The sequence below is a fragment of the Chionomys nivalis genome, chromosome 26 (genome assembly GCF_950005125.1).
Source record: "Chionomys nivalis chromosome 26, mChiNiv1.1, whole genome shotgun sequence".
In the NCBI taxonomy this organism is placed as follows: Eukaryota; Metazoa; Chordata; class Mammalia; order Rodentia; family Cricetidae; genus Chionomys; species Chionomys nivalis.
In genome coordinates, this window is record NC_080111.1 from 11,237,930 (window position 1) to 11,257,319 (window position 19,390).

The following is a 19,390-nucleotide window of genomic DNA, read 5'->3' on the forward strand; positions in this document are numbered from 1 at the left end:
CCTGAGTCAGGCTCAGTGGTGTTAGGGGTTGAATTAAGGTAGTTTTCATTGCTTGAAGAGATATTCCTTTATATTTACTTTTTAAAATTTTCAGATAAAATTACTGGAGACCAGTTCTGTACTGAATTTGAGGAAATGTATTGAATCCACCCCCCCACACACACTCTTTTTGATTTTTTGAGACAGAATTTCTGTGTAGCCCAGGCTGTCTGTAATTTATTCTGTAGGGTACGTGGCCTCAAACCTAGAGATTCCCCTTCCCTTGTCTCCCAAATTCTGGTATTAAAGGTGTATGACTTTATGACAAGCCAAAAATTACCTTTTGTAGTATTCTATTTGTATGAGTGTTTTGCCTACATGTATGGCTGTGCACCACGTGTGTGCAGTGCCTGCAGAAGCCAGAAGAAGGCCGTCAGGTGCCCTGGAACTGGAGTTACAGAGAGTTCTAAGAGTGATGGGAATTAAACTCAGGCCCTCTGCAAGGACCACAAATGCTCTTAACCTCTGCACCAACTCCCCAGCCTTCATTTCCCATTCTTAGTGTTTAAATGCTGAGGTGCTTGTCATGATCCCACTACGGTGAATGCTGTGTTGGATACAGAACAGGTAGAATATTGCTCTCCAGTCAGTTCCTCCTTTTCCAATGGGCTTGCAGATGCCAGTTGTTTTTATTTTTAAGGTGTGTGTGTGTGTGGAATGGGTGTGTGCACAGGAAGGCAGGTTCCACAGAATCCGAAGAAGGCTCTGAATCAAGAAGTCTTGGACCTAGAGTTATGGTTGACTGTGAGCTGTCTTGTATGGGTGCTGGGATGAGGATGCAGGGTTTCTGGAAGAGCAGTGCATCATCTTAAAGGCTCAGTCATCCCTCCAGACTCAAGATGCCTCTTCTTTCACTCTGCTGAATTCATGAAAAACAGTCAAACAACTCCCCAACCCCCGCAAAAGAAACCAAACAGGAAATCTGGGGGCTTGACCCTGTGGCTTGTTTTTGTTTGTTGTTGTTGTTTGTTTGGTTGGTTGGTTTTTGGTTTTTTTGCATCAGTAAAAAACTGAATTAGGACCAAAAATTTAATTGTTCTCTCTGTAATTGGTTGCCTTTCCTCTCTCCTCCCCTCTCCTTCCCTCCCCTCCACCTCTCCTCTCCCCTCTCCCCTTCTCATTTTTGTTATTTTTTGAGGGAGGGTCTTGCTGTGTATCCAAGGCTGACCTAGACTTGCTATGCTTACCAAGTTGACCTTTCCCTTGCAGCCTTCTTGTCTCAGCCTTCTGAGACCCGAGACTTGTTTACTTCGGTTCTGACATCATTTCCCTTTTCCTATTCGATTTCAAGAAATCATCTTTGCTGTCGCAAGGTCTCACAAAGAACAGCATGCGGGGTGACATGTCTTTAGGCAACAGGAAGTGCCCAGAGGATCCTGTCTTCAAGGGGTTTGGTTGTCAGGCATCATCTCAGAAGGAGATGTGTTTGTCCTTGACGCTTCCTTTCACGTGACCAGAACTGCACTGTGACTGGGTACCTCTCTCCTCACGCTGGCATCACCTTGATCTTCCTGCTTTCTCCTCCCCTGTATCCATCCACCTCAGCATCGGGTTAGAAGATGAGATCCTAAACCAGCCTCCTGGTGTGTCGTGCACACTCCTCCGGTTGTGTCGTGCACACTTCTCTTGTCCCTGCTATTTAAGACTGTGATCGAAGAGATGGTCAGCATGGCATCTGGGTTTTCTTCAGCCAGCATCCCTTTGCATCACCATGGATGCTGACTTCCTTTTCTTTACTCTTATTTGTGCCACTGCTGTTTGGTTTCCTTCAGGCTGAGACTATTCTCCATGTCACAACTATAACTTGGAACCAAGAAACTTTTTTTCCCCTCATAAATAAATGGCCACACATAGTCTTTGAACACCTCAACATCATTCGCATCGGGTGCTGGACAGATCCACTTTTCCTCAGAACTTCTTAAAACTCAGAAAGGAGAACACATTCACGGTCTTCGGCTGTCAGACTGAACTTTGAGTTTAATTCTGTCCCTTTGAGAATGAGCTTTGTGTTCCCAGGGGACGGGTAGTTGGGACTATAAGAACTGAAGGTGTTGGGACTATAAGAACGGAAGACAGCAGCTGATTTCACCCTTGTGCCTCGAGCTGCCAACAGCTAAGATGTGCCAGAGAGCTGAGAGAGGCTGTCTGGGACAACCTAGGGTTTCTTGAATTCCTCCAGTGTGACATTTTCCAGTGCACGCAGGCAGATTGGACAGAGTACTTGTCCTGTCTGCTGATGTAGATGGAGTAGCCCTTTTCCAAAATGCTAGGGACCAGAAATGGTTTGGGTTTAGCTGAGGCTTTGGAAACCCTTGGGTATATAAGATGGGTATATCTGGGGTCTGTGGCTGGGCTCTAAACACAGAATTCATTGGCTCCTTATAGGCCTGGACACATGGCCTGATGATTTTTGCATTTTTTATTGTGCTCTGGCATTTTGATCTTGACCCATTACCACCTGAAACTCGGTGTGAAGTATCTGAGCTTGTTGAACTCTGAGTGAGCAAAGAGTTTCAAATCCAAGAGCATTTTGGATTTTGTGAGTAATAATTATGATAATTCTGTAATGCAAAGCTAGGCAGGATAACTAATTCCCAAGTGATGGGGTTGGGACTGCCAAGGCTGTCCGTGCTCTTGAGTGTTGCACTGAAAAGAAAGTGGATTTAGGAAAGATAAGTGGGCAGTCCTGTGAATTCAGAGATTACACATGCACGTGTGTGCACACACGCCTCATAAAAGCAAAAACAACTGGTAGCAGGTGTTGAAAGACACAGATTTTTCAGCTTAGGAGGGACCGGTGCCGTTGCCCAAGCTGTTGTTATGGTCAAGGGCAGGAGTCATGTGGGTTCTGGCTCCAGCACAGGGTGCCATTTTTCGGGACAAGTGTTCAGAGAACATCTGCCAGGGTGGTGACAGGTCTGCAAAGCTCACAGGAGGAACTGGGGAGGGCAGAGCACATGTTGCCTGGGGAAGCTAAGACCTGGCACACAACAGCTTCTTTCACACCGTCAGTTCTCCTGTGCAGGAGCTACATGTTCAACTGTTGCCTTATGGGGGTGAATGGGAGATAAATGGGGACATGTTTCAGGCGGCAGAGTGTAACCTAGAACTAAGAATGTTCTGGGGATTTTCTACATACATGATGTTCAGTTTCTCATGTCTTCAGAGGTTGCCTGGCTGTTGCGGATGGCATAGGACCGATTTAGGTTTGGGGGTAAAAGTTAGGTCAGGTGACCTAAAATTCCATTTTCTATCTAGTTTATAATTGCTGTTTTCCTTGCCTTCTGCCTCTAGGGTGTACCTGGCAGGTATAGTACAATAATAGTCCTAAAATTGCATCTCCTTGTCAGGAGTCCTCGCTTTGTACCAACTGACAGCAACTATAATGAATATTTGGAATTAATAGGATTTACTTATTATGGTACCATTTATGTAATATGTACTATTCATTATTTAATGGGTGGCAGGATTTTTATAATCATTGCTGTGATCAGTGTCATTCACTATTCACTGTCCTCCTGTGAATCATTTGGACAAAGACTGTAAGCAGTTCAACATAGTGGACCTCTAAGAGCCTGTAGGGTGGGACTGAAAGTCACCGATGTGCTGAACAGCATTGGTCCTGATGCAGCTGAGCATATGTGTACTGCAGTTTCTATTTTTTTATTTAGATAGCTTCATTCATTGAACCCAAACTAAGCAGATGTTTGCCACATGTGTAGCCTTGAAATTTCTGCCACTAAGACTTGTGTGGACTATAAAAGTGACTTCAAGCCGGGCGGTGGTGGCGCACGCCTTTAATCCCAGCACTTGGGAGGCAGAGGCAGGTGGATCTCTGTGAGTTCGAGACCAGCCTGGTCTACAGGGCTAGTTCCAGGACAGGCTCCAAAACCACAGAGAAACCCTGTCTCAAAAAACCAAAAAAAAAAAAAAAAAAAAAAGTGACTTCATAATCCACTTTGGTCGTGAGACCTCCCATTTCTTAAACCATGAACTGAAACTTGCTTCTGCATAGGAAGGATATTTTGAAAAATATTTGGCAGGTTAGGCTCATCATTTGTGGTATGCCTGGTCCTCTATTGTGAAGCCAGTGTTTTAGTGAAAACATTTCTCTTTAATATTTTTGAACAAACTATAATTCTCTATTGAAAACGTGTTGAGTACTCGAGGGAATTCTTTTCAAGTTTTGAATGCGAGATGGATTTTTCTTAGTTTAGTATTCAGCTAGAAAATGTGAATTTTAGATTTGCTTATTTCGGTATCTTCTACCAGGATTTGGTCCCTTTTAGACAGTAATGGATGTGTCTGTATTGCTAAGGCATGGTTAATACTCAGAAGTATTTTTTGGCAAGATTATGGAAGGGGTCAGATCCACGGGTCCCAAGCAAAACTGTCAAATCTGACTTAGCTTGATGTCTTCCTGGCGCATCTCAGATCAGTTCCGACTCCTGGCTGTAACTGATGTCGCCTCTCTTTCTCCCGCCGTAGGTGGCTGCCTCTTTGATGAGCCGTACAGCACGTGCGGGTACAGTCAAGCGGACGATGATGACTTCAACTGGGAGCAGGTGAACACCTTGACCAAGCCGACGTCTGATCCGTGGATGCCTTCAGGTTTGCTCTCGCTGCTCAGTCTTCTTTCAGAAATAGGGGCATCTGGAGAGAGTTCATAATCCAAGAACGCCGTCTACTGGGTATCAGTTGAAGGCAAACGCACGTTGTTCTTTGTGTGCTGTGCTCAGTGGCTGAGTAGCTGGGGAGGGTAGTGTAACTAAGAGGGCTGATTTCAGGAATTTAACCTTGCATCTCTTCCTGTGAAGACTAGCTGAGGTTTGCCCTCTGAAGCGTTGGGCATGCGTTAGCTGATTAGTTGACATTGTCTAAGTAGGTGACCCTTTCTCTAGCAGCAGATACGGGGAACGGTTGGATGTCTGTTCTAGCAAACACATGTCGAGGATGGGACTCTAGTTGTAGAATACAAATATCATGATTTCCAACTACCGCACATTCCAGACCTTGAAGGGAACCTCCTTTCTCAGCCTCAGGTCGAGGGGCTTTCGTGTGCCTGGGAAATCAGGATTTTGGAAGCATTCAGAAGGGCATGGGTGTGTTGTTTTCTTTCTTCCTCTACAGAGGAGTGGTTAGTGAATTTCATGCTAATTAGAAATACTTACCTTACTGAGGATCAGAGAGACTTTTTTTTTTGAAGGCAGAGTAGAAAGACGATGATTGAACTAATCACAGCAGAGCCTATTTCGTGGGGACCCTCTTTTCAGGCTGTGACCTTGGCAGTCCTTTTAAAGTCTTAGATTTGCAGATTCATTATTGAAAATGGGCTGATGAATGTACCATTTAGTATTCAAACTGCTCAAAACATATGATTGAGATTTGGGCTTCAGATAAAACACATTTTTGTACTTTTTCATGTATATAAAACTTTTCATTAATGTGCCTACATGCAGCGGTAATTAGATTTTGCAGGTAATCTCATAAAGGCAGCTTCAAAGCATGAGACAGAATCTAATGTTGTTCTTAATAAGTTTTATCAATTATGATGCCCACCCTGGGCTTTCCTTTCCTTCTCACATTTAATTCCTTATCATTTCAAGTCAAGAACCCCAATGTCCCTAACACTGTGGTTTTGCCAGGCTTCCAAATCTTCACAAGTCTTGTTTGGGTTCCCAGATCACTTTCCCCTTTGCTGTCTTTCCCTTGTTCTCAAGTGTGTCTGCCTTTCTGTACTGCTTCTGGAGTTAGTGGGCCCCTCTTAGTTGGTTTGCTCCACTCCAGAGCCTGTTTTAGCTGTGACTGACAGATAAGAACATGACTTTGTCCTTGCTGCATTGTTCCTCCCCAAGCGGTGTTCTTGCCCTGAAATCCTTTGAGTCTTTCTCTGACATCTCCCCAGGTTTTCATTGCTTTCCAGAAAAGCTGAGGTGGGCGAGAGCTAGACCAGGTAAATCTGTGCATGCAGGCACAGACATGGCTGATGTTATTGTCTGTCTTCTCATTTGGTGAAGTCTGTACCTTTCTGTGTGCTTGTATGACACTAAAGATGGGAACCATGGACACTTGCATGTAAGGCAAGTGTTCCATCTACCACTGAGTTACACCCTGAGCCCCGAATTTGTAATTTTTTTAATTAGATACCTGTTTTCATTACTGTGACACTTTATATTGAAATTTTTTTCCAATTTGGAAAAGTTTCTTTTTAAAAGAATCCCAAATATTGCAGAATTCCTCCCTTCAGCCTGTGCTGATTTTATCTGAGTCGTAAGGTAAGCAACTCACTTGATGAAAAGAGGCTTGCCACCAAGCCTGATGACCTGAGTTCGATACCCAGATCCACAGGATAGAAGGAGAAAACCAATATTGTCCTTGTATCTCTCATTGTAGGAACCCAACTCAAGTCTACAAGTGTGTGTGCATGCTTGTGCACACACACACAGTCACATACATGTCATACACAATAATAAATATGTAAATACAAGAACAAAAACTTTAAAATCCTATGGTAAATGGATGGCAGAGAGATCCATATGGCTTTTGGGGGTTACATTGTTTTTGTCTTTATTTAGTAAGAGCATTGGATTTGCTACATATAGGCTGGTGCTATATCCATTCAGATAAAATAGTCACCCTGCTGGCCAAATCCAGCCCACTGCCGGTTTTGATATGGCTTGTAAGCTAGGAGTGGTGCCTCCATTTTCAAGTGATTGGGATTGAAAACTTTTAGTATTTTGTGAGATGAGAATGTCAAATATCCGTGCCATGGAATTTTACTGGCACGCACCTCTGGCCATTCAGATGAGCAGTGTCCCGTAGCGTAAGCTCTGCGGTCTCCTGGGTGGTTGGGACAGAGACTTGGTGGTGTGCAGAGCCACAGCCTTCGCGCTGACCGTTCCTGGGGAAGTGAGCACTCCCATGAGAGGCTGTTTGGTATCAGCCTTTAGCTGAGTGTTGTTTCGGATCTTGGCTTATGTTTTTTCTTTTTCTTTCTATACTCACATTCTAACTATCAACCAGTAAATTTTTTTACATTTCTTTTCACTTCCTGTTTATGTGGGTTTCTGATCATTGTCTTGTCTCTCTCCTTCATCGTCTAGTCTGGGTTGCACTACTGTGATTCTTGTTAGCAAATAGCCCCTCAAAGTGAGTTTCAAAATGATTCCATCCTAAAATGTTGGCTGGTTTTCGTCTTTTATTTTATTCTGTGCTGTCTGGAGCCAGAGGTGGGATTTGCCCCTTGGTACGTTGGAGGCTATTTATAACCGCATTACAAAAACTCATCACAGTCTGGAGCTTTGTCTACGCTGACTTGATCACTCCTCTGAGCTGACTGTGTAGCTCTGGAACTGCGTGTTTAAGACAAATGAATGCCCAATATTGCGCAACTTTGTGTATTTGAACTCTGTGCTTCTGTAATACACACTGTGCCGCAATGGTTTTCTTCAGGGCGCAATGACAGTAAAACCGAGCTTCTTTCATTGTGAAGTGTGTGGCTTGTTTCTTAGGCATTGATCGTCTTCATGAGCACTGAGGGGACTTTTAGTTTTCACCATAAGGATTGCTGCTCTGAGCATGGGAACTTGGAGCCAAATCAGAATAGGAGTCTGGCGGAATTGGTTATGCCCTGACAGACCACATCATGTCCTCTGAGTGTCACACAGGCAGTCGCTCTAAGTGTTTCATGACCATGTACCATGTACCTGGGTAGGACAGTGCTCCCTGTTTTTTCTGCAATTTGTTCCTGTATGATATTTGTAACTTAGTACTCTAGTTCTAAATGGTGGATACTTACTTAATTTCAATATTTTTTTGAAGTACTGGGGAGTGAACTTCAGGTCTTACTCATGCTAGGCGAATGTTCTACCCATGAGCTATATTTGCACCAGTTTTATCCTTTTGTTTTGAAACTAGGTCTCTGTAAACTATCCCAGTTGACCTTGAACTCACTCTGCAACTCCATGTAAAACCTGAACTTGTGATCCCCCTACCGTAGCATCCTCAGGACGCCTGTACCATGAGGCCAGTCTTTAAGATTGACATTAAAGAGGCTTGAGAGATGACTCAGTGGTTAACAGCATGTGCTACCCTTGCAGAGGACCTGGGTTTAGTCTCTAGCACCTTTTGGTGGCGTTCACAGCTACCTATCACTCAAGCTCCAGGGGATAGATCTGATACTCACTTTTGACCTTCACAGATGCATGCAATCAAAACTCAAAAGCAAGCACATGCACACATACACACACACACAATGTTTAAGATACTATAATTCTAAAAACATATTATGAAATAAACTTGGACCCTATTTCAGGGGTAGGTAGCCCCATTCCTGCTTCCCTGTTGAGCATGGCTTTCCATCCTTGTCTTAGCTTTACATGTTGGGGTGATGTTGTGACTTCTCTGCAGGGAGGTCCAGTGACTAAGGACTAATTCCTGGCCACGGTGTCCAACTGAAGGCGGGAGATGTAGTGCCTGGCAGAGCAGCGATAGACACTCTTGGTGCCATGACCCAGAAAATGGAAAAATGGCCATGTGTGTGTGTTTAGCATCAGCTGTGCATTGGGGAGGATGACGGGCTGGCAGGGTAATTGACGTTTTCTCTTTGGACACACTTATCAGGCATGTTTTGCACGTGCTGGGGATGGCCTCCCTGTTTATTTGCACCCTGAGCCCCCTGCAGTGTTCTGGGAGTAAAGAACAGAACAGCTGTGGTCTTGGAAAGGCCGACTTTCCTCTTAAGTCACGGTGTGGACAAGTAAGAAATATTTTTCTTTTGTCAGAAAATATTCAAATGTTTGTTTAGTTGTCTCATTGATTCTTCAATCAGCTTCCCCTCTACACAGTGTTGATTTAACACCTGCCATATGTTTGGCATTGTTGCTGATGCCCAGGAATCCTCCTTGTGTGAGCGGAATAGAGATGTTTTCCCAGAGTGGCCTTTCATTCTAGATGGGTCAAAGGTCAGATGCTGTAAAGTGTGTTTGCTCTTGTCTAGCTGTGAGGTGGTAAATATTTAAATGCTGATGTCACATTCAGTTCATCAGACTTATCACTCAGCAGTAGGAGGCTGGCCTCAGCTTTCCTGTATGTTTGGCCCCATAAACAAAACAGAACAGAGGACAGGAAAGGGAGAGAAGAGGGTCTGAACCCCAGGTGAGTGACTGTGCTCACTGATCAGCCTGTCTCCGAGACAGCATTATCTCAGGCAGAAAGATGACACTCTCAGTCGACATGCGTGACCTCCTAGCTCTGTGCCATTGACCCTCGGAGTGGCCCCAAGAGACTGGCTGGCAGTATCCTTGCTTTTCACCCCAGGAAGCAGGAATTCTGAGAAGTAGCTCCTGTGGGAAGAGCAGCCTTCGGTTTTGCTTTTCTGACTGTCCTTGGATGACGTTGTAAGGGCAAGTTTGCGGTGAGGTTGTTGGTGTTCAATCTCGGTGGCATTGCTAGCACCTTTGAGTGGTCATGAAGGCTGCCTTCTAGGGGGCCGCCTGCACACCCTGCAAGGACCAGCCACTGCCCTGTCGCTTCCTAAGACTCTAACGTAAGTTCTTATGCTCTTGGTTTTATAATGTCCTCATGTAATACGATCAGCCTGCCGTATCTTTGGGCTCCATGTTCGTGGGTTCAATGCACCACAGACGGTGTTCAGAAAGAACTCTCTCTGTCCTCCCCACTGCCCTCCTTCTCCCTGAGTTTAGTATGACTGCATTGCTTGTCTTTGGGCTCCATGTTCGTGGGTTCAATGCACCACAGACAGACGGTGTTCAGAAAGAACTCTCTCTGTCCTCCCCACTGCCCTCCTTCTCCCTGAGTTTAGTATGACTGCATCACTTTGCTTGCCCTAAACTAGCTAATGCCAACTTCCTGCTGTCTTTTGTAAATGACACAAAGTGAATAATAGAACTCAAATATCCTTGCAAGCTTTTAAAATAGATTTTAAAGGTCTGAAAGAGGTCTTTGAAAATAGTGACACTTTGTTAGTGTGGTAGTAAGAGTTGGGGTAAATACTCCATCACCCACAGACCATGTTTTCAGTTTTAACTTTATCATAAAACATGTGATTGTGTGGGCCTTGAATTTGGGATTATTTTAGTTGGGTCTAGATATTTTGGTCACTTCACTTAAGACGTGAAAAAGGTTTTGTTTGTCCTTGACTGTCCCATTTAAGTCTTCCTTCCTGTGGATTCCAAAGATTGTTCCTCCCTCGTGGAATCCTCCCCAGGAGGGAATTAGGATGGGTTTCCTCTGTGAAGTGTGAGTGGTGAGGTGCAGTGACCAGGGCCATATCCTGTCAGCTGTTTCTGAGTTAACAGAATCTAGAGGAGCAGTTAGAGATGGCAGTGAACACAATCAGGCAGTTTAGATCGGGGACCTGTGGGGCCCTCCTGGTTCTGTGAACCTCATTTCAATGTGGTGTGATAGTGGTCCCTTCATGACAGCCCTACTGGCTGTGGGAGGCGGTGTGTCTAACTGTAACAGCTCAGGCTAGATGAGGTTTCTGGATATGCCTGCAGGCGGTGGTTCATATTTTTCATTAATTAGAGGAGAAATAAGAGTTGCTTAGTTCTTCAGTTATGCAGGATTTGGATTTATGCCCAACTAAAAATTATGATAAAATATAAAAGGCACCAAATTAACCATTTTGACCATTTAAAAAGTCATTTCTTTTATTTTTTTAATATCGCATATTATCATTTCTTCCTTCCCTTTCCTTCCTCCAAACCTTTTCACATGGGAGGAGGGGCCTAGTTCTCTTTCAAATTCTTGGCTTCTTTTTTCACTAATTATTGTTGTTGTTGGGGTAGTCCTAGTGCTGCTGATGGTGGTGTTGTTGGTGGTGATGTGTGTGTGTGTAAGTATATGTGGGTGGTGATGGTGGTGATGTGTGTGTGTGTGTGTGTAAATACGTAAGTATATGTTGGTGTTGGTGCTGGTAATGTGTGTGTGTCTATAAATACATAAGTATATGTGGGTGTTGGTGCTGGTAATGTTGTGCATATGTGTGTGTGTGTGTGTATAAATACATAAGTATATGTGGGAGTTGGTGCTGCTAATGTGTGTGTCTATAAATACATAAGTGTATGTGGGTGTTGGTGGCGATAATATGTGTGTATAAATGCATAAGTATATGTGGGTGTTGGTGCTGGTAGTGTGTGTGTGTGTGTGTGTGTGTATTCCTAAATGTATAAGTATAGTCTTCTCAGTCTGGATAATGTTGTGTGTGTTTGGGGGCTGATCACTTGGTACTGGAAAACTAATTAGTGTTCTCTTCCCTGGGAAAGACTGTTTCTTCTCTGACTCTCAGAATTCTTTCGTTGCCTGTGTGTAGGGTTGAAGCTTTATAGTCTTCACCCCATCCACCTTAGCATGTCTGTGTCCTCGTTCAGCTCATGTTTGGGTAATCACATGAATGAGACTTTATGGGTATAGTGTTGGGGACGACTATTGTAAGGTGTTTGACTTTTGTTTGCTGTATTTGTTTAATTCTGTAAACCTGTGATTCTTTTCCTGTCTAAAACACCTGATGGTTTAATAAAGAGCTGAATGACCAATAGCAGCAAGGCAGGAGCAAGGGATAGGTGGGGTTGAAAGAAACAGAGTATAAATAGGAGGAGGAACAAGGAGAAGAGGTTGTCAGGGGCCAGCCACCCAGCTACACAGCAAGTCACAAGAAAGAAGAAAAGTACAAAGATAATAGTCCAGAGGCAGAAGGTAGTCAGGATAATCTAAGTCAAGAAAAGGCTGACAAGAAACAAGCCAAGCTAAGGCCGGGCATTTGTAACTAAGAATAAGTCTCCATGTGTGATTTTTTTTGGAGCTGGGTGGTGGACCCCTCAAAAAGAGAAAAGAGTAAAACATCACATAGCAGTGTAGCTTCTGACACTCCTAGAAGAGACTGTTTCACAGTAAATTACCTGTTCCTTTGGCTCTTACAGTCTTTCTGCCTCTCTTCCTGCATGATCCTTGAGCCTTGCATGCAGGGGTCCTTTTGTCGATGTATCCTTGGGATGAGGCACCTTCACTCTGCATTTTGATTGGTTTTGGTTTTCTGTATTAGTCTTCTTTTGATACAAAGAGAAGTCTCCTTGATGAGGGGCGAGGACTGTATTTCTTTGTGGGTATGAGAACAAACCTTGAGAAGGTAGTTCGGGATGATACTGGCTTAGTAAAGGTAGTTTCTCCTCCACCATGGCATCACTAGCCCTGAGTAATCCGTTAAGTTTCCAGTGCCAGGCGCTGTTTCCCTTCTGTTGAACAGGTTTTAAATCCAGTTAGCTGCTGGTTACCATCAAGATATGCATGTCACGCTAGCTATTGTTGTGGCTCATAGATGTCATACCCGGGTAGGGCTGCTGGTGTTCCCTCTTTCGGAACTTGCATGGAGTCTCTTTATATTAAAAACGTTAGACCTCAGGGAGTAGGATTTCAAATCAGTTCTAGTAGAAGTAGCCTCTGGCACCTGTATCTGAAGTGCCTGGTGTCTTTCTAGGGACTTACCTTCTCCTTCTGGGGGCGACCAAGAACAATAGCCGTAGTTTGTAATGTTTTGGGAGTCTCTTGGACAGCCCTGACTTAGCAACGTAAAAGAGGACTTCTCATGCCTGGTGTTAGGATTTTGTAGATGGTCTTTGACTCTTGAAGGGAGCATTGTCAGCCTAGATGGGAACAGTTAACCTAAAGTATATATGTATGTTTATGACTGACCTTTATTATAGATATTTTAGGTAGCTAATAGTTTCTTCTAACTTTTCCATGTCTCCTTACTGTTTTTTTTCACCCTCCCTGTTCTGAATCCATCTCCCCTCCCATCATCTCTAATTAGAGCCTCCCTCCATTTTTCTCATTTCCCCCATAGATTACTGGTACCCTGCGGTTCTCTTCCTCCACCCCAGAAATGGCTCCATTTTATCTTCCTGGTTTCTGCCGTTATTGCAGGATATGTACTCATGTCTGAAACTTGCCCCTTGGAACTCTGGGAACCAGTGCAAAGCCTTTCTCCCTTAGGTTGCCATGGGGAAAGCAGCTCAGACAGTGTCCTTCTGTGTGGTGCTTTGGGTGGCTCTGTATGCAGGAGCTTTGGAGAGTGAGACAGACACTCTTTCCAGCACTGCTCCAGCTGTGGCTGTTAACTATTTCATCAGGGCAGTGGGCACCATTATATTGTCTCTCACCACTGACGCCGGTCTTAGCAATTAACGGATATTTTCCTTTAAATTTCCTCTAAATTCCTGTCTTGGCTACTCAGAAACTTAGAAGACGTACGAATAGTGGTGAGGCCCTTTCAACATATTTACTGAGAAGTATCCAATTCAGTCTGTGTGTATAAATATACACCGTAACAGTTTTACTTCTTGTCTAATTTCCTGTAAAATCACACAAGATGATACTTAAGGAGAGACACGAGGCCAAGTAATAGAATAAACAGAGAAGTCAAGTGTGGCAGATGCTGTCAATGCAACTAGCTTATCATCTAAGTTCTCTGACGAGGAATGAGAGACACGAGGACCAGACAGAGTAGATGGGGCCATGGGTGGTACACTCGGCTCCGGAACAGCACATTGAGAATTTGGATATTCTTAGGATCCTCTCTGCCTCCCAACTACATTCCACAGGAAAAGGCTGATGCCGAGTGTGAACAGCTTATACAAATGAAGAACCTGCTTGGTCCGTAAGTTTTGGGGAACAGGACTGACCCAGGATCAGAGCCTTCATCTTCAGAGCAGATTCCTGACAAATAGCACAAACTGGGGGTTGAGCAAATTGCAAAACCCATATCCTGGGGATGTGAAAGCCTGGGGCCTAGATGCGTGCCTCTAGACTTAGAAAAGTTGGTCAGTAGCAGGTTCTCTGTGAATACACATGTGTGGTCACACAGGCTTGGGGTGGGAGGGTATTGCTCTGCGTGGGTAGAGCCCAGTCTTGGAAAGTCCTCACACAGCCAAAGCAGGGATTGCCATGGGCGTTCGGGTGGCTTGAGGCTCGAGTCTCACATTCTGCTGCCTGTGTCAGAGGTGATTTCACAGTCCCTCGGAAGTATCTTCAGGACTTCCTGTGGCCTAGGTTATAAAAGTGTTAAAAGCCTATAAATGAGAGATGCTAGGTTTGGTTTATTCTCAACTTCGAATCAGTGCACAGTGAGGCTCGCTCCTCCACATCGTGCATAAAGGTACTGAGTCTGTAGTGACTGGCCTGTACCCAGGTGGCCCAGTACTGAGGAAGTGATGTGGCCGTTGAGCTGCCCTGAGCCTGACATGGCTGCTGTCTGCCAGAGGCTAGGCATTGAGAAAAAGGGCCGTGTCTGCCAGGACGGTCCCGGATACATGACTGGGGCTGGAACACAGAGGAAGTCCTGAACAAAGAAATGGGGTGTTGAGATAGAACACAAGCATGCTCAGCCTGCCTCAGAGCTGCAGCCGATGTGAGTGACAGCCGTGCATCTTTTTTTTTCCATTTTTTTTTTATTGAAAAAAAAAATTTTCCGCCTCCTCCCCGCCTCCCATTTCCCTCCCCATCCTCCCGCCCCTCTCCCCCTCCCCCCACTCCTCTTCTCCTCCCTCTCCAGTCCCAGGAGCAGTCAGAGTTCCCTGCCCTGTGGAAAGTCCAAGGTCCTCCCCCCTCCATCCAGATCTAGGAAGGTGAACATCCAAACTGTCTAGGCTCCCACAAAGCCAGAACCTGAAGTAGGATCAAAACCCCGTGCCATTGTCCTTGGCCTCTCGTCAGCTCTCATTGTCCGCCATGTTCAGAGAGTCCGGTTTTATCCCATGCTTTTTCAGTCACAGTCCAGCTGGCCTTGGTGAGCTCCCAATAGATCGGCCCCACTGTCTCAGTGGGTGGGTGCACCCCTCGTGGTCCTGACTTCGTTGTTCATGTTCTCCCTCCTTCTGCTCCTCATTAGGACCTTGGGAGCTCAGTCCGGTGCTCCAGTGTGGGTCTCTGTCTCTATCTCCATCCATTGATAGTTGAAGGTTCTATGGTGATATGCAAGATATTCATCAGTATACAGCCGTGCATCTTGAGGAGAAGAAATGGGGGCCTCAGGAAAAAGCGTGTGTGTGTGTGTGTATGTGTAAAGGAGCATTTCTTGAGCGCATGGGGGGGATGCATACCCATGAGTGTACATGTGAAAGCCAGAGATTGAGGGAAGATGTGTTCTAGGACCCTCCCCATCCCCACCCACACCCCCTTTTTGAGTTTGTCACTGAATCTGAACCTCACCATCATCACACTGGCTAAACAGGCTGGCCATCAAGTCTCTGGGACCCACATCGATGCTCCCAGTGAGTGCTGGGATCCGAACCCAGATCTTCATGTAAGCCATCTCCCCAGCCAGCTGAGAAAATGCTGAGTCCCTATAGAATGAGAAACAGGGAGATGATTTGACTCGTATGTGTGTGGTACGTGTGTAGATATGCATGTCCACATGCATGTACAGTGCATGCAGATGTGTCGGGCATTGGTCCTGTCTCTCTTCCTGCATGATCCTGGAGCCTTGCATGCAGGGGTCCTTTTGTCGATGTATCCTTGGGATGAGGCACCTTCACTCTGCATTTTGATTGGTTTTGGTTTTCTGTATTGGTCTTCTTCTAATACAAAGAGAAGTCTCCTTGATGAGGGGCGAGGACTGTATTTATTTGTGGGTATGAGAACAAACCTTGAGTTACTCCTGTAGGCTGCTGTAGATTCTGGGGTGGGTGGTGGACTATCACAGAAGTCTCCTCCGCTAACAGAGTGCGGAACTCCAGGCGACACATTGACCTCTGGGTCCCCAGGATCTGAGCTCACGTTGTCAGGATGGCAGAGCAAGTGCTGCATCTGCAGAGGCACCGCCCCTGTCTGAACTCAGATTGTGATGAATGCATTGGCGATGTCATAAGGAGCTATGATTGGTAACTAAATACTGAAGAAATGTGATTTTAGGGAACTTTATGCCAAAATGTTAAAGGATCAGAAGTGTTGATGTCTGAAGATAAAAAATAAGTGAAAAGGGTTGTGTGTGTGTGTAGAGCAGACATGCAAATACGAACATCTTAGCAATTATTAGAGCTAGGTGAAGTATAGGTAAGTGTCATTACTCTTCAGCTCTTTTGAACTCCTGAGGTAAGCAAAATTCGCGGTGCAGATGCGGGGAAAAAAAGAACATGTGGCTGGGGATGAACTGACAGTGCGCCATGGTGACCCGATTTTTATCCGCTGATACATTTAGGCAAACGCTGTCAAATTGCTCAGAAAATACTTCCATTTTATACAACGCAGACTGAGCCCTGGCTTCCCACTCTCAGCATACTGTGATGGTTCTTGGTCCTTGCTGGAGAGGCTCTTTGGAGCCCAGGGGTTTATGTAACACCAATTTGGGGCAACTAATTTCAGGCATATAATTCTAGGACTTTCTAAACTAGGCCAAGTCCTTCATGGTGTGGTCTTGGGCCTCAGTGGACGTAGCAAGTGTAACTCTGTGTCCCGTGGGTAGATATCTCCATGGCTGACTGGCACGGTAAAGAGGTGTGTAAAAGGGGGTTAGTGAGTTTTGGTTTTGAATTTGTGTTTATGTCCTCTTCATAGCAAGAGACCAAGTATAGGAAAGTTTCCGTCTATTTCCTAGCAAACTCTAATATGTGATTCTGCAGATCATTATTTTAAATAAGTGGACTTTAATGCCTAGTTACCCGATACTTTATTTGGGATTGTGACAAATTATATTTTAATGCAGTATTTCGAAGCTTAAGTGGCAGACAGAGAAATAAATATGTCTCTTGAATTAGTTGTCTGCCGGACAATTATAGTGTCTCGATCTGGTGGGTGGACAGACTCGAACCACTGATTGTGTGGCAGTAAATGTCTGCATCAGCTACCTGGGGTAGCATATTAATATGGTGAGCGGCGCTTTTAGGATGATGTCAGTGAAATTTGGGTTTCAAGTGATTGGTCCTTAGTTGTGTGCTTTGGTTTTCCAGTATAGGACTGTTGCTGTCGCTGTGCATGCGTGTGATGTGCATGTATGTTGTGCGTGTGTGTGTTGTGCGTGTGTGTGTTGTGCATGTGTGTTGTGCATGTGTATGTCGTGCATGTGTGTGTCGTGCATGTGTGCTGTGTATGTGTGTGCTGTGTATGTGTGTGCTGTGTATGTGCTGTGCATGTGTGTGCTGTGCATGCGTGTGTTGTGCATGCGTGTTGTGTATGTGTGTATTGTGCATGTGTGTGCTGTTCATGTGTTCATGGGGGTGGAGGAGGTGCTCGTGCACATGTAAGTGGGTTTATGTAAAGACATGAAGTTGATGTTAGGTGTCTCCCTTAGCCAGTTCTCCACCTTGTTTTTTGAGAGAGTCTCTTACTGAGCCTGGAGCTCAGTGATTTTATTGACCAGCAATCCTGGGGGACTTTTCTTCCTCAGTATCCCTGTTGCTGGGATTACAAATAGATGACATCATTCCCTGGCTTTTATATGGGTGCTGGGGATCCAAACTCAGATCTGAGTGAACGATCTCTCCAGCCCAGTGTTATTTTTCATTGCGTTTTCTTATTCATCTTAAAGAACTTGAAAGGTCTGTCTTTTCTACACTGTTGATTGGAGAGAATGTGCACAGTGCTGGAATCCTTACTGATAGACTTGAAGCTAAAGGTTGTGCTTGGTCCCAGGCTTTTAATTATAGACAAAGGGGCTTCTGGTAGTGGTCTTGGGTAATTATAAAATCCCCGTCTTTTCATTTCTTCTCAAGGTGTTTGTTTGCTCTGTGCTTCTCTGTTGAACTCAGGAACCATCCTGGGATCTCACACCTTGTGAAACTGCTGCTGCCTCTCTCGTTATTCTCCACAAACAAAGGTTCTCTTTCTTCCTGGAGCACTGTGGAGTGACAGGATGCAATTTGCCAGTAGGTCAACAACTGAGATGATGACAAGTGACCTTTCAGCATGGCAATCAATGCTTGTTATTTGGAAAACAAAATGATACAGTTTGTATCTTTAAGCTGGTAGGTCACTGGGTCTTTCCACCATTGACAGATAAATTTGTTACCTGACCCAAATGAGTCACTTCAGACAGAAATGTTAATTCCTGGGTGGGAAAGATGGGCCAGTGATTAAAAACATGGTTGCTTGCCCTTGCTGAGGTCTAGAGTTCAGTTCCCAGTCACCCATGTAGCTCAGCCCACCACCACATATAACTGTAGCAGCCGGGGATCTGATGCCCTCTTCTGGCATTCACTGGCACTGCACTCATAAAAGGTAGCAAAGATGTTTACTTTAAGAAATGTTAATTTCTTTCAATCAACTTGGACCTTGCTCATCTGAAAAGGTAAAAAGCATTTGTCTATGACACAATTTATTATGATTAATTGGCTCTAAACACTGATCAAACAAAGGCTGCTCGAGTTTATAAACAAAGTGCCCGTTTGGACAATACTACTGTACCGATTTTGACAAGCGTTCACCGTATTTTGTTGCCATTCTGTTTCTCAATTATTTTGAGGCAAACAATTTTAAACATGTAGGCTTATGTGTGACACAGCTAAGCAGAATCTATTCCCACAGTCCCTAAAATCTGTGTGGGGCGGTCAAGGACGAGTCCTAAGTGTTGAGGCCCCATGCTAGCCCAGACCCTCAATAATTTTTCTAGACCAGACCCCAACATAAGCTATCTCTCTCTGGACTGGCGTGGAGGTGCAGGAATAAAAACACAACTCACATGGCTTTATCAGGAGGGAGATTCTCAGTGGTTCCTCATGAAGTCCTGAGTTCACATCCTGAAGAATTCCTCTCATTTCCTCTACCCCCCTCTTCCACAAGCATGTTGGATTAGCTGGCTACTGTGTGCACGTGGCACCTCAATCTCATCAGTAACCTGGTGTTTCTTGGGCCAAAAGCCGTGTTTCCTTTACTTCCCCCACCCTTTATTTAGAATGTTGGTTACAAGTTGTTATGGCTAATGGTCAGGAGAAAGCTAAACAAAGGATATTAAATTCAGAGTTCTTGTTGTTTTTTATTTTTAAAAAAGAGGGAGAAGTGGTGTGGGACAATGGTTTATATTCTGTCAATTATATTTTAAATAAATGCTGGTTGGCCAGTAACCAGGCAGGAAGTCTAGGCGGGATAACCAGTCAGGAAGTAGAGGCGGGTCAATGAGAACAGGAGAATTCTGGGAAGAAGGAACTCCTGATTGGCAGTTGTGAACCTGCCACAAAAGAAGCAAGATGTGACTGCCTTGCTGAAAAAGGTACTGAGCCATGTGACTAACATAGATAAGAATAATGGGCTAATATAAGTTGTAAGAGTTAATAAGAAGCCTGAGATACTAGGCCAATCAGTTTTAGAACTAGCATAGGCCTCTGTGTGATTTCTTAGGGACTTA

The 19,390-nt window shown here is 44.7% G+C and overlaps 1 protein-coding gene across 3 annotated transcripts in view; it reads left to right on the forward strand.

Moving 5' to 3' along the window:
- Ptprm (protein tyrosine phosphatase receptor type M) overlaps nt 1–19,390 on the forward strand; it is a 698,790-nt gene that overhangs the window by 163,454 nt on the left and 515,946 nt on the right. For all 3 annotated transcript variants that reach the window (XM_057758864.1, XM_057758862.1, XM_057758863.1), the window contains exon 2: nt 4,528–4,650. In XM_057758864.1, the coding sequence (XP_057614847.1) occupies nt 4,528–4,650 (123 nt within the window). The remainder of the gene's footprint in view (nt 1–4,527; nt 4,651–19,390) is intronic.